The sequence below is a fragment of the Apis mellifera genome, linkage group LG12 (genome assembly GCF_003254395.2).
Source record: "Apis mellifera strain DH4 linkage group LG12, Amel_HAv3.1, whole genome shotgun sequence".
Lineage (NCBI taxonomy): Eukaryota > Metazoa > Arthropoda > Insecta > Hymenoptera > Apidae > Apis > Apis mellifera.
In genome coordinates, this window is record NC_037649.1 from 2,197,660 (window position 1) to 2,222,750 (window position 25,091).

At 24.4% G+C, this 25,091-nt stretch overlaps 2 protein-coding genes across 4 annotated transcripts in view; one reads left to right on the forward strand and one right to left on the reverse strand.

Moving 5' to 3' along the window:
* The window catches only part of LOC724242 (protein neuralized), a 179,758-nt gene that overhangs the window by 121,445 nt on the left and 33,222 nt on the right, over positions 1-25,091 (forward strand). Inside the window, exon 1 of one of the 3 annotated variants that reach the window (XM_006559239.3) lies at positions 17,005-17,273. The exons of the other annotated variants lie outside the window; for them this stretch is intronic. Within the exon in view, the coding sequence (XP_006559302.1) occupies positions 17,177-17,273 (97 nt within the window). The 5' untranslated portion in view covers positions 17,005-17,176. Of the gene's footprint in view, positions 1-17,004; positions 17,274-25,091 lie in introns of those variants that run through there. 3 annotated transcript variants of the gene reach the window in all.
* On the reverse strand, positions 14,386-16,821 carry LOC107965348. The gene is made up of 3 exons (XM_016915497.2): positions 16,345-16,821; positions 15,430-15,662; positions 14,386-14,654 (listed from the first exon to the last, which is right to left on the reverse strand). The coding sequence occupies exons 1-2, from the start codon at positions 16,658-16,660 to the stop codon at positions 15,508-15,510; spliced, it is 471 nt and encodes a 156-aa protein (XP_016770986.1). The 5' UTR covers positions 16,661-16,821; the 3' UTR covers positions 14,386-14,654; positions 15,430-15,507.

Sequence of the window (25,091 nt, forward strand, 5' to 3'; positions counted from 1 at the left end):
GTGAATGTATACTAATAATATTCTCATCAATCATATTGTATAAAAGTAAAAATGAAATATTTGAATAATTTAAAACACATTGAAACTTTAAAAATTTCGATTCTTTGTATCTCGAAACTAGAAATGACTCTGCAACTAGAATTCTTAAAACTATTAAAAAATATTTTAATCTTTCCAGACTTGAAAATTTTTATCAATAAATAATTTATGATGATTTTGTAACAACAATATATGAATTTATTTTTATTTAATTAATTGAGTTGATTTTAGTTTAGAGTTGAAACACATTTTATTTAATTTTTACTTAATAAATAATAAAAAGTATTTAATTTTCTAACTATTATTTGACTAACTATGAAAATTTAAATAGAAATTGTTTAAAATTCACTCCTAACCACCGCAGCGATTAATCAAACTTTTTAAAATTTCCATTTAAATCTAGCTTATCTAATTTGGCCAGAATGACTTGAAACTCTTGATTTTGAATATCAGATTATAAATACTAACAAAAAGAGGAATTAATTATACAGTTAAAAATGCCAGTCTTGCAGATGTTTTAATGATATTGCAAATCGCGGAGGCGCGACTAGATTTATTGTATCTAAATATGGTACGTGGTTATGATGAATTATTCATTTTATCAGATTAAAAAAGCCAAGATGTTCATACTGCGAATCTAAGTACTTGGAGATCACCGTGCAGTTTTCCATTTCATACAGGAAAAGTGATATTATCTTCGAGAACTTTTAGATTTTTCGCATGCGTGATTTTACAACGAGCCACAAAACTCTATTACGATGCTTCTTTTTATGATCACGTGGAACGAGATGGTAATAAAAGATGGTACAAAAGAAAGAAGATAAAAAAATTTTATGTATGTAAATTGTATTTGTAATTCGTGATGTTATTTAATTAATCATTTATCGATATATTTTTCGTATTTTCTATGAAGAATATCGCATTATTTATGTTTATTATTTAATTATTTTTTTTTTATTGTTTCAGAAATCTCTTTCGAGAGATTTGAACAAATAAACTGTATCGTTAATACACATTCTTTATACATAGAGAAACACACCACAAGTATTAATGACGAAAAAATAAACATAAAAATAACAGAATATAAAGAAAGGAGACTGCGTAGTTGTAATATTGTGAACAAGAACGACATCTGTCATGAATTTATCTAATTATATATACAGAGATCACAAACTCATCTAAGAAAATATTTAAAAGATTTATCAACAAAAATGGAAATCTCTTTGAAAGGATATAGAAATAAAATTTTATTTGAATTTATATAAATGATCTAGCCATTATAATTTTTATTAACTTAAAATATCTAGATTGATTTTAAATTCAGTTTTTAATATTTATCTTTTCTAAAAAAAAAAAAGAAACTAAAAATAAATATAACATATATTTAGAAAAATAGGAAGAGATTAAAATTTTCAATTTTTAAAAAATTAAAAAAAAAATTAATATTATTATTTTCTAAACTTTATATTGTATGAAGTTTATGACTATATTCAACCCTCAATATTTATTAAAGATACGATTGAATAAAAAATAATTCAAAAAATGCGATATCTTATAAACTCAATTTAATAAACTTGAACAATCTTTATATAAAATGTTTCCATCATCTATTATCGAAATGTAATTTATATATATATATATATATATATATATATATATATATATATATATATATATATATATATATATATTATTTTTAGATTTACTTAATATGATTTTAGATCAAGTTGACATAAATAAATTTCTTCTTTATTTCTAAAAGTATGAAAAGTAATTAACACAATTCTGTTTACGAAGATTATGAATCAGCATTATTTTTCCACCCCGTTCAATTCTTTTCTTTTGTAACGAAATAATAGATATACTGCTATGCGTGCATAATTCAATCTCGAAAATAATTTGACCGGAAATACTCGATAACCATTGTGCGCGCAACTTCTTCAATACAATTTCATTCAAGAACCCATAAAAACTACTTCAAATTTCTATAATACTACTTTTCAAAATCGAATCACGAAATCCCCTTCGTTCGCCAAAGCGACGTCTTGAAGAAGGAGCTCGCGAGTGAAAAAAGATCGTTAATTTTCGCGATGTAATTAGCAATTAGCTGGGATCCTCAACCCATCTAATTGTCGCAATTACACCCGTTCCCGCAAACTTCCTGCGATCACAAACGATAACTACGACGATGTTGACCCCGAGGGAACAATGTCGTGGGCGGGTGAAGAAGACGCGTTTGCAATCATTAATAGCGATGGGATCAAGCTTAATATCTGTTTTTAAATTTAAATCAAATCTAATAGATAAGATTCACGTAATTGTGGTATTACTTGGAACGAGTATTTGCAGATTTCAAAAATTTACTTATAATAAATATTTATAAGTGAATTATGAAAATCAGAAAAGTATAATATTAAATAAATGTGATTTTAAAATTGTGAATAATTTGTAATTACTTCTAAATAATAATTTTAATTGATAATATATAGTTTTATTAAAAATTTTAAAAAATTTTTGTAAAGAAAATTACTTGTAAGATTATTTAAGATAGTCATTTAATGATATATTTGAAAGATATTTAATATAAATATCCTTAAATAAATGAAGAAAATAAATAATTTGAAAATAAGATTCGTAAGAAAAAGAAAGTCAAAACAAGAGTTACATATGTTAATTTTTTTATCTTATCAAGATTAATGCTTTCTCATAATTAGTTTTATTATTTTAAAACAAATAAAATATCCAAAAAATTCATAAAATTTTGAACTTTTAAATTAAATTTTAATAATTTGCAAGTAAATATTTGATATATGCTTTTTGTTATTTTTGAATCAAATTCAAGTTTCTATTCCTTTCTTTCACTGCTTTTCAGTATAAAATTTAAATCCAGTTCAAATATAAGTTTTTCAATGTTCAAATCTTTTCTCGCGAGCCACTCGATCCCATCACTAGTCACCGATCGCACGTTCGCCGACACTTGAACTCTGACACGCGACAATTAAATCATCTGCCAGATCCTAGTCGCTTGGTCTCCCTTGGTCAGGGCGCCATGATCATCAATTAAGCGTGGGCCGCGTCCAATCGCCTCTATCCGCGTTCTCCGCGGTTTCGTGAGGTGGGCGACGCGTAATCGGTGAGAAATCGGCAAGAATTCGACAAACTTCCGGCGATTATCGCTGAGTCACGCGCAATCTCTGAGATAAGTGGTCGAATGACTGGATTCTTGCCTCGATCGACAGAAATAACGTAATATTAATTAATATTTGAGAATTTATGAGAATCTGTCTACAAATGTTTCTTATTTGATCCAGATCCAGTAGATCAAGAATTGATTCTATTTGAATTACTTTTAATTCAAATATTTAGCAATAATTGACTTAGTAGCCTGAGATGAAGTATAGTAATACTGTTTATTTTTTATTTAGTTGTAAGTCGAAAATTAATTAATTTTGATCGATTTAATAATAAGTAAACTGATTAGATCATTTTTGATTTAATAGTATATTTAATAGTCTGTGATCTTAGCATATAAAATGATAATAAAGAAGACAAAAGTTAAACTTGGATATTCTGTTGTATATGTCATTTTTTACTCACTGTAGTACAGGGTTAATTGGGGTGTGGCTGGAGAAAAAAGTTTGAAGAGAAAGGGGGATGAATTTGATGGGTGCATTGGATGGAGAAGCTTTAAAGGGGGTGGAAAGTATGTGCTTAACGAAGCTTTTGGATGAAAAGGGAAGTAAAACGTGAATAAATATCTGGTATAGAGGGGGTGACTGGTTTTCTTGCTGACTGCTTTTCTTGCTGACTACATTTTTGTTATTTGAGATGAACTTCTATTATTTATTTATTTATTTTCCTTTTTATAGGGATTATGTAGAATTACCAATTCATAATAAGTATTTAAATTATACATAAATAATTGAAGTGAAATTAAACAGATGCAATTATACTTTTATTTGAATACAATATTAATTTTATTAAAAATATCAATATTTTCGATAAGTAATAGTAATTATAAAGCAAAAAATTTTAAATTTTTAGTTTTTGTAACTTTTATCTATTTTATAATAATTTTAAAGTTAAATTATAATAATAATAATAAATAATATAATAATAATAATAATAATAATAATAAATAACAAATATTTTTGGTTATATATATTAGATGGAAAACAATTACATATATATATTTTTGAGAATCATCTTATGAATAAAATTAAAATTTTGAAAACGTATAATAGATATTAAAAACAAAATACTATACTAAAATGAATATTTATTAAAAGAACATTTTTAAAGAATAAATTTCGAAATAAATATCGATTGATCAAATTTTTATTTGTTAAATTGTAAGCAATTTAATTTTGTTCTAATCAATATTTTTCAAAATAGTTTACGAAAATTGAAGTTAATTTATAATTTTTATAAATTATTATTTTTTTATAAACAAAAACTCAAAAAAAAACAAAATGTTGATAAGATATTTTAATTTCTGTTCAAATCACACGTGCACTGTGTTATTTTGAAGTTTCGATGATCTCTTAGTTATTTTATCTGATATATTTGCTATACATAAAAATAACAAGTAAATTTGTTTGATAAATTCAATATTTTTTATTTCCAGAAAATAAAATTAAAAAAAACTATTGTTCTTAAATAATTTTACTCTTACTGTATAAAAATAAATTCTGGAAGATTTATTTTCAGAAATTACGTTTGATTCTGATGTGGTGATTCATAAACAGTGATTCGTTTTCTTCTAAATTTTATTAAAATAGAAGATTGCTTTTTATTATTGCCTGTTCTTTTTTTATTTTTTTTTTTTATTTTTGAAGCATATTTTTTTGAAGAAATATAACGTTAATAATTTGGATAGACATTAATATTGTATGAATTTTGAATTTAAGAAATGAAAATTTAAATAAGATTCATATTTTTTTTAAATTTGTGAAGAAAATAATCTTTGTTTAAATTTATAAAATTTAAATATATTAATATCAATTTTGAAAAATATTCAAATTATTAAAGTATAGATATATGATTTATTATAATTTTTTAAAATTTGCGTTTCAATTTTAAAATTTACTTATTAAACTATATGAAATATAATTTTTGGGAACTAGTAATAAATTGATATAATTAGTTATGGGATTTATTAATAGTCAGTTTCAAAGTAAATAGATTTGACATTGAAATAAATCTATTATTGAATCTAATATTATGTTCTATTGATGTTTGATTGAAAAGATTGAAAATTGATAATATATTACAAAGAATATTAAACAATTTGTTAACAATTTATAATAATTAATTATTATATTACTATTATGTCTTTCTAAAAATTAAAAACCATTAAAATATTATAGAAGATAATAATTAAATATTTAATATTCTTTCAACTAATTTTTCAATTAATTTTACTTGAACAAAAATCCATTTTTATTGTTATAAAAATTAAAAATTATTTGAATGGAAAATCGTAAAATGTATCAAACAATTTTTTATTTTATTCCAATTGTTTTTAATTATATTTATACAAAAATTTATTTAATTATTATAAAAAAATTTAAAATATCTCAGAATATATTAAATAATTTTTTAATTTCGTTTCAACTATTTTTAATTAATATTTAATTATTTATTCTTTTAGTTCTTTAAAAAAAATCTGTTTAAATTGTGAAATTAAAAAACTGATATTGTAAATTGAAGTTAATTGTTAATTAAATGACTTTGATCTGATTTCCATTGTTTTCAATTAAGCTTCAATTTTTATATCAAACCTTGTATAAATCGATATATTTCATTTCAAAGGACTATGCTGTTTACAATACTAAATTTATATTATTTTCATTGTTTGTGTTTCCAATGAATAAATCGAAGTTTCAAAAGCTTCTAAAAATTCGATATTTCCTATATTTCTACAATAATAGTATACACAAAGTTAGAATATAAAATCCAAAATATATATAAATTAAATTCAAACGTTCTTTGAATTTTTAATTAATGTCTAACTGGTATCTTTGGATCATTTCTTTAGGCCAAATTATTTAACCTTTTCATTTCCGAAATTAACAACCAGAAACATTTGTCTGGTAGTTTCGTGTCTATTATTTGAAAAAATTCATGTAAACATTTTAGCATTCAGAAATATAAGAATTTTTTGTAAATGAATTTTCCTATCTATTACTTGAAAAATGAAAGGTACATATAAATATTTTAAGTTTGAAAATATGTAAATAAAATGTCAAATTGATGAATGATTTGCTTTTAATGAAAATAATATTTTATAGTATATAATTCTAAATTTCGTTTTAATTTAATTTATATTCTATGTTTATATTATATTTCTATATCAATTTAATTTTTATTTATCATACATAATGTAATTGATTCACCTGATATTAGCCTTTTGATTTACATCGCTATTATTAATAATATTATTACTAGCAAAAAATGTTTCATATATTAAGAACATAAGTTATATTATAAATGAAGGATATATTCTGATTTATATTTATTATTATATATTTACATCTTAAAATCATTTAATTGAATATAAAATATTTTTCATTATTATAAAAAATAATAATAGAATAAATCAAATGAATCACTCTATACCTTATAAAATCTATCTCAATTAACTCAAACCTAACCTCAAATTATAATACTTTTTCATATAATTCAATAATACGTAACTAATTAAACTAAAACTCTGCAGCAACTTAATAATAGTAAAAAAAAAAAAAAAATGACAATATCAAGTGAATCATTCTGTACAAAAAAATTAAATTATCTCAAACCTAACCTGAAATCATATTTTTCTATGACTCAACGATTAATCAAACCAAAACCGTTAAGTTCAAAAATAAACGCGGCTAATTAACAGGATCCCACAAGACGAGTCAACAATCTAAAGTACGATCGTACAATTACGAAATATAACGGCAACAAGCCGTTGTTTTAAACATTAATATTCCTCGAAACTGGCTCCACAGCGGCTGAGAACCACGGTGAACCATTGACCCCCGCGTAAACCGAGAAAGTTCCCGGTGAACACAGCAACGAGAGCAATAGACGTTGGATGAGTAAAAGATGTCGAGGCCTGCGTCTTAATCCGTTTCCTCTGGATCCTTTTTGTCCTCTAATTATATCCTCAACCAGGCTTTCCTTCTCAACCTGGAACGAACTGATGTTGAAGATACGATATCATAATTAGTAGACTGTGAATGTTTATATGATGATACATATATGATGATTACAAAAATAGGGTTTAAACATTTATTAACACTTGCTATATTCGAAGAAATACATTTGGTTATTGCTGTTATATAAACATATCGATGAAATTTTCAAGTGGTAAACTTTGACTCCTTACTTTGACATGATATAATACTCAAAAGTCTAATTGACGTACGTGTCAATGAATTTTAAGTAAATATTAATGTTGTTGAAATTTTTTTGTTGATAAATATATTTTACATACATTTGTTTTAAATAATCCAATTTTAGAAACCAATAGTTCTAAGTGTCCAAGACATTTTTTAAAATATCGCCTTTCAATAACAAATATTATTGAAAACTGTAAATGGAAAAGAAGATATTCTATTCAAGATATTGTATATATAATGTAATTATCTTTAAGTGTATGTTTTGTATATTTCATTAAAAATTTTTTAATGAAATTTTATAAGAAATTAAATAATATTGTCACGATAATTCTAGATTTCATATGAGTATTAATGAATTGAATAGAATTTTGTCTATTTGAAACAAATAGACAATACATATACTTTAAATATTTTATATTTTTTTTGTATAGCATGTGCATAGTCAAATTTTGCATAAATATATAAATATTCTCAGTTTATTTAAATCGAATACCAACCATATCTTATCATACCATTTGCTATTAAATTATCGTTGTTAATCAATTAATTTTTTGAAAATTAGGCTTATTTTTATTTCATTCGTAATCGTGTTGTAATTTCGCGATTTTTTTTGTTTTGATGCTTGAGCATTAGCATATCAGAATTTATGAATTGATGATAAATGAATGAGTAACGAGATTAGTGTTTGAAAATGTTTGAAAATAGAAAGTTTATTTTTTGCTTGGTAAATACAAATTTTTTATTAATATTTCTATTTTATTAATAATCCTATCTGGAATAACATAACTTATTTATTTCAATATATTTATCATGTCAATAAAATGAATTGTTATATTCATCATTATGAAAATTGAAAAAAATATTAAAAATATATTTGCAATAATAAATTTTTAATATTTTGCTTAACATTTTAATAGTATATGCGATTTATTCCTAAATAACAAATATATGTACATGATTTTATTATAAGACGATTTTTAATTTATAATAATTTTTTTATAACATAAATATTTTTCAATAATATATACATGTTTTTGTTTCGTGATATTAAATAAATATGTAATATTTAATTTTGATATTCGTATTTATAGAATTAAATAAAATTATGATTTATTTTTTTTGACATGATAAAGATAAAATTCATATTTCATTTAAAAATATTATTTTTAATATATAATTAATATAATTTTGATACATCATATCAAATTTTGTTACAAAACATTTTTATAACATTTTTATAATATATTTTTCTAAAACTAACTTCTATTATATAAAAGGATTATTTATATTGCAATTTTTTATATTTTTTAATTTTGTATATAATTTTATATAATGTTGTAAATTTTCTATATATATTAATTTTATTTTGTATAATTATCATATAATTTTCAAATAATTTATTTGTTTTATATATTTTTTTATATTGCATTATCCAATTTAACTTGAAATTTAATAAGATTCAGTATTTCAAAAGTTGTATTTATTGAATTAATTATCAATATTAATAGTACCTCTCCCATATTAATGTACACACAATATTGACATATTATTATATTTCATTTTCTAATTTTCATTTTGTCTTATTATTATACTATATATATTCACTAAATATTTCATTAATGTTTGAATTAATTATTTATTTCATAAATATTTCATTATTGTTTGAATTAAATTTTTATATTTCTATCAGTAACTGTAATTATGTATCATTCAATAATCGATTCCACTTGAAAGGGGTTAATGCCAGATACTTGAGAATTTTTCACAACTTATCTCTTGTAACACGAACGTAGACAACGTTTTAATCGTTTTTTCGAGTGTTTTCGAACAACGTGGAGAAATTATATACGCGGATTCATTAGGATCTTAAGGGGATAAGCTTCACGGCCCATCTGCCACGATATCCTGAAGGGAAGTTGCTGGTCCCTCGAATGGCTTCCCCTCGCACGATCCCTTCTTTTCCTGCTTCCTTCCTTCCTTCCTTCCTTCCTGTGCCAGAAGCTGGACGAACAAAAAATATCCGTACATCGTGTTCGTGGGAATTCACATGCAAATCCTGATGACAACAAGATGCTTTTGCTTTTCTCGAACCGCATGCAAAACCGGCCATCTGTTCACAGGTATGGAAATTGAAAACGTTTCATCGTCATTTGATTTTCAATAAAATTTCTATCATTTATAATGAATATATATATATGATAATTTTTTGTTATTTTATTTATAAGAAATATTATTTGAACGATTTTTAAAATTGAAATTTCCAGGAATGAATTTTTGTTATGTTTTTGTGCTAAATCTGTCAGAATTTGAATATAGTGATTTTCTAGAGATTCTTCTTTATACAATTTATTTGATAGTGAATTAATAAGTTATAAACATTACTTAACAATTATTAATAAGTATCAATAATTTATATGTATATATATATTATAATAAATTGTTATATTTACAGATTTTATACATTTGCGTTACATGATGATCGTTGTATATTATAAATATGAAATGATAATAAAATAAGGAATTAATTAATAATTTTCTAAATTGTTTATTATTATCTGATTTCTTAAAATTTACTTAAAATTTATAGAATATTTTAATTTTAATTTTATTTTTTGTAAAAATTGATAATATATGAATAACCATATTACAAATATCTTTCAAAGTTGATTAAATATGAAATATATTATTTATTTTCATATTTTATCGATTCGAATATAATGAAAAATTGAATAATTTGTATAAAAAAATGAATTTCATTTCTATTAAGAAAAAGAAAAAAAGAATCAAAAAAGTAATTTAAAAAAAAAATCGTATTTTCATCATTCAGCGGTATGTGAAGTAGTTGGTTTCAATTTCTGCCCGATTTTCCTCTGTCGTTCGTCAATCTGCCGACAAACGTTAATGGGAAAGTGCTCGAGATAAATCGACAGAACACTCTAAAAGCTATCGAAGCCCCAGCTTATCGATCCACCGATACCAGGAACGCTCTTCCGCGTTTCACATTTTTCCAAAGTAATTTCCTCCTTGATCGAGATTCATTGGAAACCATGGAATGACTCGAATATCGAGGAAAAAGAAAACAAATATCCTTTCGATTCGTTCATCTTTTTTGAAAATATTCGATCATCGATTAGAACAATATATTTTCCAATATTTGTCGATACACGAAAATCTATTTTTAGAATAAATTGCAAATTGCTCTCTTCACTTTCATAAACTTGCATTTTAAATAGATAATTTAATAAATATATTATCAAAGAAATGCACACAATTCTTTTAATTAAGAATATTATATTAATAATTTGTATCATATAAGTATAAAAATAACAATAAATAATATTTTTATAGTGTTTGCTTTTTTTTTGAGAATATTTGATCGTTATTTTTCAATTTTTTGGATCATAATTCCAATTTTAATAAATAGATTGCAAATTTTTTTTTCATATAATTACTTATTATTGTGTTCTGATAAAAATGCACTTTTAATAGGATGAAGTAAATTTAATATTTAAATAATAAATTTTTTAGAAACAGAACGCATATATATATAAAATCCATTATAGATATATTATGTTTAATATCAATGTACAAATGATGAATTTTAATTATTTTTTCAATATTTGCTGCATTAAATCATAAAATAGTTAATTTTACAATTTTACAATTTTATTTATACATAGATATATCCAAAAATAAAATAAATGTTGAAATTTTTTATTATAATATTTTCTATAAATAATTCTAAATGAAAATTTTACTAAATTCCTCAAAGATCAAATATTTATGATTTTATTTGAAATTTTGATTCATAGTTGTAATTGAGAAACACTGGAGTAAAAGAATGGTTCTTTTATTGAAATGATATAAATTTATCGTCATCGATCATCGATAACTATTGAAAGAAACTTAGCTTTCTTCCTCAATTTTTACTTTTTACAAAGGAGAATGATTTTCTGATTTAGGGAATAAATATTATTTTCATTCATTCATCTTCTATAAAAGGCTTTTATGGATAGAGGATATTTATTTTTGATTAATCATGAGCTATCAAATATATCTTTATCACAAGATTTTATTTCTGTTTAAATGAAATTAAAAACTTTTTCAAGTATTTTTGTAATATATTAAAACAAAATAATAATAATATATTTGCAAGAAATATTTTATATATTTCGATTATTTATGATCTTTTAATCTTTTTATATAATAATATAATTATTATTAAAGAAAGCTTATCTCTTATCTTATCTTATCTTATCACAATCATTAGAAAATTTTTCTATTAGTAATAAAAAATTAAATCTTATTTATTCTTTCATTGTCCATAAATATAATGAATTTATAAAATATTTTTCAGTTAAATTTATAAATATTATATTAAATTTATAAATTTTGTTTGCTTAGAATAAAAAAAAGTGCTGTTTGATTTTAATTTTTTTCTTCGACCAAATTGTTTTATATTTACTGCAATGTTCTCAATGTATTGAAAATTTTAACAAATATTTATTGAAAAACACGCTATAAAAAATTTCCTTTTTTAATTTCCAACAAAAAAAATTTTAGGATAATAGATAGAATAATCCACTAATAAATAGATGATAATATAAAAATATATAAGTCATATAATGTTTAACAAATAAAAAAAAACTTTCTTCCTTCAAAGCAAAAATTACTTCAAAATAATATTTTAAAAATATCTTGTATAAATATTTATAAAACCTCTCTTTTTTTATCTAAAAAATGAAATTCTACAATCCAATAACAAATGCATAAAATAATATTTGAAATCAGATATTGAAAAAAGTAATCCACGAAAAAAGTTTTTTCTCTCTCCAAACAAAAACAATTTAGCAAATACAATAAATACAATAATATAGTACAAAATAAATAATATAATATTAAAAAAATATACATACATATATAAAAATACATTTAAATTCTTTTCATTTAAAAGAAATATTATTTAAAATATTAAAAATTTATTACAAAAATTATATATTTTTATGAAATAACATTTAATAGATTCTAAATAACTATTTATTAAAATTCAACAAAAATAATTAAAAAATAAAGCAAATTTATAAATAATGAATTACATAATAAAAGTAAAGAAATAGTTATTATATTATGTAGTTCAATTATGTAGACTATATATATATAGATAATCTGTTATCTTAAATTACATAAAAAATAATACACTATCAAAGAAAAATTTCTAAAATTCCTAAAAATAATTTTATAAATTTTTAAATTCACAAAATATATCAAATATGCAATATTTTCCAATTTTTATAATATATCTTTATATAATTTCAAATCCAAAAAAAAAAAACATACGAAATATTCATCTTTCCCCCGCAAATGAAAAAATATATTCCATCCTTTCCTCGATCTCACCCATTCCATCCCTCGAGCGGCGGTTTAACCCCGGCGGTAAATCGCAGTGAATCGCTTGGCGAAAAATGGCTGAAGCCGCGTGTGCAAGCGGCGGCCCTCGCGACAGAGGCTGAAAGCTCCGCGGAGCTTTTAGCGGTGCTGTGTCTATAGAGCTTGCATATCGTTATCAACCCCCTGACAACAGCCGGTCTCGTGTCGGGTCTGGGATCGATACAGCTTCTATTGCGATATCAACGCGCAAACCCCATGGCAGGATGGTCGTCGGCGGGGGTGGATTGCGCAACCCCCGACCTCCCTTCAAACCCCTCCTACTTGCTCGTTGTGCAAATTCTATAGAAATCACGCGTCGCCTCACGACGGTTTAACGCGTTAATTCGCCTGGATCTCTACTCTCCCTTCGGGGGAATTAAGTCGGTGTTCCAATGATTCTGGAAAATATCTTGCTACGAAAAAAAATTTGGTATTTTCTTTCTAAAGGGATTGATATGTGAATAATATTTTATATTAAATAAAGAGTATTGTTTAAATATTTGTTATGAGTTAATTTGTTTTGGAATATTTTTGAAGTTCCTTGTAATAAAATTGGAGTTTGTAATATGAGAAAATAATGTAATATGATAAAGAAAAATTTTGAAAAATTTTTTGGTATTCTATGTGCTATTCTTTTAAAAGGATTGCAACAATATTGGCTTGAATAAAAGATATTATTTTTAAAATTTTTAATTTTTATTATTTTTTTATAAGTTTAATAAATTATTATTTAAGTTTTTTAAATTTTATTTCACTTTTAAATATTATTTATTTTAAAAGCATTTAAAAGTATTGTAATTGTATTGTAAAATAGGACAGAGTTGAAGTGTGATAAATGGCTTATGTGTACTGATTTTTTTCTAATTTTTTAAAAATAGGAATTTGTAATTTCTCTGCTAGAAAATCAAAGGCTTGAAGCAATAAAAGTGGAAGGGATTAATAAAATTGATCGCTTAACTAGTTATCAAAGGAATGATAATTACATTTAACCACTACTTTATAATATAGAGTCACATATAGAGTACTAATTATGACTTCATCTTTAATAAAAAAAAATTTATTTTGAATAAAATTTAATTTTTAATTTTAAGTAGAATTTTTCAATGACGATCGTAAAATATAAATTCTTATAATACTTTAAATCTTATTAAATATTAGATAGAAATAAATAACTAATATTTTAAATAGCTTTTTTGATTAAGATAAAAATTATACAAAAAATTTTTATTAAAATAATCATAAAATAATTATGTTAAAAGAATTTATGTGTATATTTTTTTAATGTAAATCTTTAATAAATAAAAATTGTAAAATAACTATTAATTAATATATAATATAATTAATTAATATATCTAACTCAGAAAGAATTTTTAATTAATTTTTTTAACAATTATATATTACATTCCAAAAAATATTCCAAAATATATTTTCAATATAATTAGATTATTTTTTTTTTTGAAATTTGAATTTTAAACTATAAGAATTATTTTATTCTTCTGTTATTTCACTATTTCATAATTTTATATTTCATAAAAGATATACATATAAGAATTTTAAAATTGATTACAATATTTTCTTCAAGGGTAGTGCGAGAATATGTGAACATAGAACGTTTCCATTAAGCAGTTGTATCTGCTACAATTCCCGCCACCCTTAATTCAGTTGAGACTTATTATCCTCTGGACTATTAATGCGATCAAGTATGGTAATGCTCCGTGAAAGTTATCGACTCGTAAAGCAGGGAAATTTGTACGTTGCGTCATTTGTGGTAGATTGAGTGTAATGTAATGAAGCCATCTATTAATGAAATTTTTCGTTTATATTAGTACATAAAATACCAACTTATAAAAAAATATAAAATATAATCATTATAAATATAATTACCTATTTGAATTAAAAATTGTATAGTCTTATTTTTTTATTATATATTCAATTGGATAATTAAAACTAAATATTTAATTGCCAGACATTTTAATTATAATTAATAGTTCTTATATATTCATTACATGTATAATACCAATAAAATGTAAGATGTGAGTTTGGTATTTATTTATAATAAATAATGTTTAGATTATTTAAAATTAATATTATAAATGTAAACATTCCACTAAAATAAAAAAATTAAAATGAATTTGAATTCTATTAGATTATTTTTAATCATAGTATTGTGTAAGAATGTAAAATAAAACTTTTTAAGTTAATTTTGTTATAAAATAACAAAAATATTTATAATTATAATAATAAAAATAAATGGATTTAATATAATTAATAAATAATTATTAACGAAATAAAATATTATACATATAATACTCTTTTCGTCATTTTTTCACACACTATTAATTACATAATTAAAAATTTATCCAATTGAATGATATTAAAATCTAATCAAATTAATTAACAAATCTATTTAATTATTTGATTTATTAAATCAACAAACTCACTTATCTTAAAAGTTGTATTCTTCGATTAATTTTTAATCATCCAAAACATTAAAAGCAATAATAAATTAGGAATAATAAATTTTAGTTTCTTATATCTATTTCAGTAATCGATTTTTACAAGATTCTCGGACCATTGAAGAGGGTGCCGGAATTTCGAAAGTCGCCGCTCTATTATGCTCTTCTATTCCCCTTTTTTCCGGTCATTCATTTCAAGTAAAGTCTACGCCAATGTTGAGGCCCGGTGCTGGCTTCCTAAGGCCAGGTGGTGCACAACCGTTGCCATCCCCAAAGCCCAGTGTTCCGCTCTTGCAAGCAGCTGCAGCTGCGACATACACGCTCCTTCTTGTACGCTTGCACACGACGTCTGTAATATACGTAATACGTGTATACAACTGCCTTTGATAGAGATCGTTTTTAAAAAAATCTAGATTTAGGTCAAGAAAGATTCGAGTTTTCGATTCAATATTCTTTTTTTAATGATGTTTGTGTTACATTTATAATAAACATCCTATCATTTTTTTTAAATAAGTAATTAGATCTTATGAAAAAAGAATACTTACATATAATTTAAAAAACAAACTATAATAAAAGGATTATAAATAAATTATAATGAGTGAGAATTTATGAAATAATTGAAAAATATATAATAAAATAATCAATAAGTAAATTTGTTTGATTAATATTCTTTATAATTTGAAAAATGAATAACATTGGTGGTCTAATGCATGTTATCATTGTTTTTACCATATTCTACTTTATCGATAATTTTCGTATCGCGATAATGCGACTGCAATTATCGACTGCACGAATTCGACCCTTATATTAACTCGTGCCGAAGTTTCGCGCTTATCGTTGTGTAACGGTTTTCTCTGAAGTAACAATCAATGGTAGATAAAATAACTACTTATCAACGAGATATCCGCAAGGTGAGATCAGATATATAGCGTTTCATTTCACCACAACCTTTTCGCTTCGAGAGGTTAGAACGTCCGCCTGCCGCTACGCACGAATTGCGCGAATGTATTGGTGGCCGTACTTATACTCACTGACAAGGGCGTGCTCGCACACACACAATCGTATAATGACAGCAGGGAGTTGGGGCAGCAACGAACAGAGCAGATGGGGAGTTTGCTTCTGCAACGAAAGCCAGTCGTTGTAGTGGCTTGGTTCAAGCTGCCCGCCTTTTCCCGGTTTCTCTGCGTGATTTCGCGCTCCTTTCCTCCGATCTCCTCCTTCTCCTCCTCCTCCTCCCCCGTCCTTTGTTATTTCTCGTTGTTCTATCGCGAGAAAACTCGGGTGACAAGTATGGGTCGGTCGCGTGGCTCTCTTCCTTCCTTCCTTCCTTCTTCGTCGCAGCGCCATCTCCCACTTTGAAACATATTTTCGAGATCTCGAGCTGCGGCGCGATATTGAAACGCTCGATATCGATCGATATTTTGTGTAGTGTCGGATACAAGGCGATAATATTTATTATAAAAAAATAAGTATAAGTGTTTAATTAAATAAAATAACGCGAATTTTCTTTTCTTAATATTAAAAAATATATTAATATCGTCTTTTATAAATTATAAAAAAATTATACGAATATTCAAATATTCATTCATATTTAGAAATTACTTCGCTAAGGTTTTTTAGGTTAAACGTGTTGCAAAGTGTTAATTCGCGCTTATTATTAAAATAATATCACATAATAAAATATATTAAATCAATAAAAATATCGCAGCTCGTAATATCTAAAGAGACCAACTTCTTTTTTCAACTTTTATCCAAGAAGGCAATTGAGAAAATTATAAAAGGAGCAATTCGGTCGTGAATCGTTCTTCGAAATACGCGGGTCTCTCTTGAATTTCAATAACTCGTTGTTCGTAACTATTCTCAATGGCTCTGGCTTTGTCTTGTCAACGACCGCGGAGACCATTAACCGTCAATAGGGCTACCAGGGTGGCACGGCTAAGGCTCTTAGGAAATGTTTTTGGTGAGTACAGGATATATCCATACATCTTTTTTTTCTCATACCCTTCCCTTCGTTATAGACAGTCCCTCCAGCGAAGGATTTAGAGTATTTTTACGGTGTCCCACACGTGTTACCACGCACAGAGCACGTTTATAAATACATTAACGGTTTTCTATGTTACAATATCATATCACAATATACAAATTTGTTACAGATGTCGTCATTAAATTTTATTTTATTTTAACATATTGAATAATAAATTAATATTTATTATTTAATTTTTTTCATTATTTTTTTTAATCATTCTAAAAACTAATTTTTATAATTGTAATAAACTATATTAAATATTATATTTATATATTTTATATTGAATTTATTTCTTCTATTTAATAGAAATTAATATTGCATATACATGCAAATGATATACAACGAGTAGTAATTTGATTAGATACTCATAAATAAAAAATTAATAAATAATAACAGAAATGAATTAAATCAATAAATTAAATTATGAATTGCATAATTATATAATTAATTATATAATTTTGCAAGTCTCTTTAATTGACTGATAATTCAATAACATTATATATTATATCGTTATTTAATTATTTATATATTACAAATTAACTTGTTTCAATTATACGTCATTATATATTTTAATTTTTAAACTTTTAAACATATAATTAATAAGAAATAAAAAAAGATTAAATAAAAACTAAGAAATAATTAGAGATTTATACAATGATTATTATGAAATAGTTAATCACTAATTTCAAGTAATTTAAATTACAATTTACATTGTATTATAAATTTATAATAGTAAACAAATACTTTACGTTACAAACACATAACATTGCTTTTATATATATATAATATACATGTATATAATATACAATCATCATTTAAATTTACAGTCACTTTCAAAGCTTCAGTCAACGTCCATATTCGATTCAATTTACTATTCTTTCATCAGGAATAATGGAAGACTGAGTCGCTCTCTTCTCAGCCGGTTCGTAAAAGACATTATACATGAATCATGACCTTCTTGCTTCTTATTCCCCCTCATGAAGTTTTCGGTTGGCCATAGTTGGATGGCTAGGATCTTTTTTGTGTTTCTAAAAGACGATTGAAAAATATCGTTTGTCGAACGACACGTCACGAGGCAGAGAATCCGCTCGTTGACCGGATAGTTGGTGAAATTAGCGCACAAGGCACGACTCGTCGCAACAACAGGCGATGAGACACGCGTTTCTTTGTCGCGCGAGGAAGTGGAATTTCATTAGCTTTCGCGCGCGCGCGCGCGTGAGTCATCGTTCGCAACACGTTATGAATTGTTTGGTTACGTTGTTGGAACCTAGTTAACGATTGCGTTATACGTATATAATTCTAACGGAGCTTTTTTTCATTCATTATTTCGTTTTTAATATCTAGTTCTGTTTTAAATATATTCTTTTTTTATGAATTATTTTTATTCTTTATCTCTTTTACATATATTTTTTAGGTCTATTTTAAAATTTATTTACAATTCATAATAATTTTTGGTTCTTCAAAAGTTATTACTTTCAATATTTTTAAAATATTTAAATTTTTAATATTTGTATGCTGTAATTTAGAATTTTTTAGAAATTCGTATCATAATTTTATGAATTTATTCATTTTTTTTACAATTTTCTAAAAGAATCTTTTAGTGTTTTTAATTCATTAGATTATTTTAATTATTTTTTTAATTATTTTCAAGTCTTGAAGTCAACAAATTAAAAATTATTTATTTTAATTTATAGCAACGAATCAAATCTAATAATAACTTAATTAGTCTAGTCTTGACGATTTTCAGTTCAGAATTTAATGATTAATAAATAATGTCATAATTAATAATTAATAATCAGAGATATCAAAGATAGTAATTAATAATCAGAAGTATCAAACTCTAGAGACTATCAGAAAACACAGAATGTGTTCATGTTAGACTTAATCAAATGTGGGTGATAATTGATTCGTTCGCAACTTAATTAATTCGTTGAATATGAAAATGCATACATAATGAAATATATATTTTTCGTATTATAATATTGCATAAACATACATTCGAAATTAGATAATCTATAAAAATAATTTATTAAATATTTAAGAAATTATATTCTTATATTAAACAATTTCCAGAAAAAAATATAGTATATATAGTATATATTATTATAGTATATATTAAATATAGTATATATTATTTTACGTATATATTCTATAATATTTTATTTAATGAAGTAATTTATTGATAGGATGATTCAATCCTGTGAATGATAATGTCATTGATAAATAATATATGTGATTATGATATTAACTCAAGAAAATAAATTTCATTTTTTTCAAAGCATTGAGTATAAAAATTAATTTTTTTGAAATCATAAAAACTGATAAGTTATTTTTTTTATCAATTAATCTAGTATAGTAATCTATCATAGATAATAAAGCTATAATGTTTTCTTATAATGTTTCACAATTTAAAATTAATTCAATTAATCAAACTTATCAAATTTAGGATTTATATTACAATTTATAATTCTATTTAATTTATAATGCAAAATGAAAATTATCAATATTAGTTATCAATAATTCAATTTAAGATTTTTATTTCTATTAATTGGTAAAATTAGAATTATCAAAATTCTTTATTAGAATTTCTATTTCAATTATTTTATAATCCTAAATTAAACTTATCACATTGAGCATTTTTATTTTTATTAATTAACAATTTCAAATTAGATTAATTATTAAAATTCCTAAGTCAAAAGATATCAATAATTATAAAATTTGTATGCTGTCTAAAATCAAATTTTCAACAAAACTTTAAATATCTAAAAAATAATTAATAAAGAATCAATTTTAAAATAATATACAAATAAATAATAATAATATCATAAATATATTAGAAAAATAATATTTCCAAATTTAAACTAACAATATTTTATACTTCTGATTAATCATTAAACTTCCATCGTTATCTCAATCGTTATCAAACAACCCTTCAAAAAAATCTAATTCCAATCTAAATTCACTAACTTTAAATACTTCAAACCTCAATAATCCTTTAATAAATTTCTAATCACGATCCTTGATCCTATAGAAAACCGCATCATCATTCATCGATCACTAACTACCCTTAGAAAACTGATCCCTTTCGAGTTCATTTGTACACTTTCTATGGCAGTTAATCTTGTTGTCAGAGCGAAAAGCTGGCTACTATTTTCGTTCAAACGAAACTTACACCCCCGCAACGTCTCCACGATCCTCAACGTGCGAAATGCGACAGATGCAAGATCGAGGGGGTGGCCACCCCAACGTTTAACTTCATTAATCCGATTGTTCCTTGAGCAGTAGTGGTGGCCACGTTAAAAGCGGCGCGATGGGAATATACACTTGTCGTCCTGGGGCATTTTTTTAAACGGATTCCTTGGGGTTCGAGTCTCTGGGGTGGTTCCTGAACACATTTGTGCCGCAACATTTGGCGATTAGGGAAGGAATAGAAAGAGCAATGAGTTACATAAGAGATTCAAATAGAAAGAGTTTTGAAATTTGGATAGTTTCTTTTAGAAAATTTTCTTTTTTTTCTTTTTTAAAAAAATTATAATTATATGAAAAATTTTGAGCATGTTTAAATTTGAAAAGAGTGTATTATATAAATGAATTTATCAGATTAATGAATAATTTTTAGAATATAATAAGGAAAAATAATGAATCTATTAAGGAATAAACGGAATAAAAATTTTGGAGCTCTTAGAGTAAAAAATTCAAGATACTATGTGTGGAAAAACAGTGGAATAATTATATAATAGATTGAAATAGAAGTTTTTGGAATATGGAAAATTTTCTTTTATAGTGGTAAAAAATTGTAATTATTTTTATATATATATATTTGAAATAATAGTTTTTCACAAAAATAAATTCTTTATTAATATAAGAAATTTTTTGCTCGAAAAAATTATTAATTTTATTGAAATTTTATTGAAATAAAATTATAAATAATTATTTCTAATCTTACAATTAGAAATAAGATTAATAATATGGAAAAAATTGTGAATGAAATTTGTAAAATAAAATATAATAATTCGACTTCGCTTTAAAACTGGATCAAGAAAAAATTTAAAAGAAATCTAATATTTGTAAAATTTATAAAATTTAAATTAGAAAATATTTTATAGAAGAAAATATATAATACATTTTCAAAGTAATTATCAATGAATTAAAATTATTTTCATTGAATATTTTTATTCCATTTCTCGAAAGTGTTTTCATTAAATTTCTACTAGTTATTATTTCAATTTGCATTTAAATTAGTTCATACTTGTGCAACGAGCAATTAAAAATTAATTTCGTTGTTTCATTTCATAGTAATTTTCAGTGCATTCTTTGTAACATTTCTTATATAAATAGCTACATAAAATTTAAATAATAATATTGATATCATTAAAACATTTTCATCCAATTTTCTCCAGTTTTAGAAATGATCTCACATCTTAGTCATCCTTTATAAATATATATATATAAATAATTAAAATCTAATATTTGCTTTAATTTAAAAAAAAAACTATTACAATTATTATTGATATGAAAATTTTTTAAATTAAAATTTAGATATTAAGATTGATTAAAAAAAAATTACAATTGATCTTAATATCAATATGATATCAAAATCTATATATTTAAAATTAATTGAAGAAAGAAAAAAATATTACAATAATTATTTTCGATAAGATTAAAAAATTCAACAATTTACATTAAAAGAAAATAATTAATTGTTTCAATTTTACCAAAACGATATTAAAATTAAGAAATCTAGTTACTCGAATTTAGGCAAGAAAAAATAATTGGAATTATTTTCGATATCAGAATGAAAACACAAAACATTCTCTTCCGATATTATGTTTGTTGTTTGAATTAGATCGATAAGATTCATCTTGAACGTGCAAATCAAAAAGAAAAACCAGTCAATTAGAAGAATAATCTTATCATTTTTTTGAGATTACATTGATCAAAGTACATCGATTTTTTCGACATTCTTACAATTCCATCGAGTTCGAAGACCCTTGCACATTTCTAATCATTCCGACATATTTACATTTGCGTGTGAATGCTGGGCTTAATATACCAATTGTTTATGATCACGTGAATCACGTGCACGCGATGCAACCTCTCCCTTCTTTCTTTGATTACTTTAATCACATGTATTATACAAACGCAGCCTGTAAGCCTTTCTTTCACTCGTATTCGCTTCTGTTTTTCTCGACGAAGTTACGTTTGCGGTGGAATATCGTGTCTTATACATGCGTACAAATCTCCATTTCTTTAAGTTTCTTTCTTATCTTGTGGTAGAATGGAATTACAAATTATGGCCTATCATTTTTTGAAGAAAAATTCTAAGATTTATTTCTTTTCATAATTATATTTTTATAATTGAAATTTGAAAATATTTTTATGGAAAGTTTATTATTTTTAATGTTTAATTTAATAGAAGAGATGTGGTGTATAATCTAATATATTATATTTGAATATTTCATAAAAATTTAATAGGAATTTCAATTCTCTCAATTAGATTTTATTTTAAATTATTTTACTATATTTGTATTTATAATAATTTCTTATACTCTAAGATTTTGTTTTGTGATTTTTGTTTGAAACAAAGAGCATCTCTTTCTTACAGAGAATTTTTTTCTTTAATATTTCTTGATTTATTTTAAAATGCTCAATCTCAAATTTTAATAATGATTATTTATAATTGTCTTAACTAAATTAGATTTAAAATTTTTCCTAAATATTTGATTTTCCAAATCCTTAATCCTTTCAATTCTTTTTTCATAATATCTTTATCTAGTCTCTTTACAAACACTAATATAAATTCTAATCTAAAATAGAATCAATTAATATTCTATTAATTAAATTAAATATCAATTTTTTTTAATTAACAATCCTCAAAAATTATCAAAAAGATTTCATCTTTTCAATCTTTTCTTTAAAATATTCTTTACCAACTTTCTTTCTTAATAGGAACAGCCAACAAAATTTAATAATCATTTATACCTCCATTAATTAAATTAAATTTCAAATTTTTCTTAATCGATGATAAAATATCCTCCTTCTGTTTCCCTCAACCAAGATGAAATACAAGATCTAATAACTCTTTCAATTGAATTAAATTTCCACTTTTTTCGAAATTATATTATCATCTGCCTTCATAAAAATGCATCAAACACTACCCAGACACTCGTCCTTTCAAACACTCACTCTCCAAAACCGTTCCTCGCAACACGTTCCAACCACAAACATCCTCGATCTTTAACCAAACTTCCTGCTCTTCAAAACTCATCCCCACTCCTATTCCCGTTCCCGTTCACTGATTCAAATACATGTTATTATTACGCGCCTTGAGGCTCGCTCGCGTTGCCATCTTACGTAATCATGCATAGTCGTGCAAGGATAGAAATGTGTATCCTTGCATGTATATCCGTTTCGTAGGATAACAGCAGTAGCTGAAACTGTAAGTAAGAAAGAATAACCAGTTTCGAATAAAATTACTTCAAATGATAGCTTTATCTAAAGTGCTCGAATATTTTTATTCATAACTTTTATATCGTATTATATATTGATTCTTCGTATAACCTCGGTCATAATCTCCCGATTATACGATCGTTATAAATAATAAAGTATTGAAGTAACATATTGTAGCGACTTTATTCTTCTTTTGACTTCAACCGTTAAAATTTTGCCCGTCTCTGTCGCAAATCGAAGAGAGAAGCACGCTCACCTTTCGGTGAGTCAGGCAGCGGAACGGCCATAGATCTCGAGTGAGGACGAGGAGAATGAGAGACGAGGAGAGGCTCGTTCTAGCCGAGGACTAAGTAGCTCGGCAAAGATCACGGCGTCGGGCGTGGGAACAAGGCCCCTCCTGACACTGTGTACGATTCTCTCGGCGCACGGTGAACATGACTAGAACTTCCTCGGTGTGGCTCTGCTTAACAGTACTTGGAGTGGACGAGTCGAGTGGGTCGAAGGAAGAGATCGGAGGGTGGGATGTTAATATATTTGTGGAATCTGTTTTGGAGAATTGATTTTGATGATAAGTCTAAAAATTGGGGTATACAAATGTCTTTATCTATTAAATTATAAATGGTAATAAAATATCAAAAGATCTTATTCATAATATTTTAACTTTCCAAGATCTTTAACAATTTTAAGACTTTCCAAGATTTATTACAGTGGAACTTTTATATTGGTTCATTTTTATTTAACAAAGAAAATATTCGTTGTTAAAAGTTTATAGGTTTTTTTAATTTTTTTAATTAAAGTTAAATTTAAAAATTAATTATTTCTCTAATTCGATATTCAAGATTAATAACAAATATATAACAATATTTTATTGTGTATTGTATAGATAAATTTTAATTTTGTGCTTGAAACAATAACTTCAGTTTCTTCCAAAAGAAGTGACAAATAATTAAAAACTTTATTTATAATATTATTATGAAAAATAAGTTTATGTTGAATGAAACGAGATGGAGACATAATGAAAAGACAATAGTAAAAATAAAAAAAATATTTTATTTTATCTTTTATTTTGTTTAATATAATAACTAATAACTTAATAAATAAATCTCAATCAACATTTTTATATATCAACTTTTATGCTTGTTTTGGTTTTTAAAATTGATGAAAATGTTTCACGAAAATATTGACAGTTTATAATTAAGTAAGTATATCATCATCCATGTATACATATATGGACGAGTTAAACATGAATTTGAACTTGAAATGACCGCACAGTTGAAACGAGTTGATAATGTTTTGCTATTA

Bases quoted from the DNA above. Each gene is read 5' to 3' on its own strand.
- LOC107965348 (XM_016915497.2), bottom strand. From the start codon at position 16,660: ATGGCGCTGCGACGAAGAAGGAAGGAAGGAAGGAAGAGAGCCACGCGA. The intron at 15,663-16,344 runs GTGAGTATAAGT...CGTATATTACAG, and splicing joins GTGCGAGCACGCCCTTGTCA to ACGTCGTGTGCAAGCGTACA.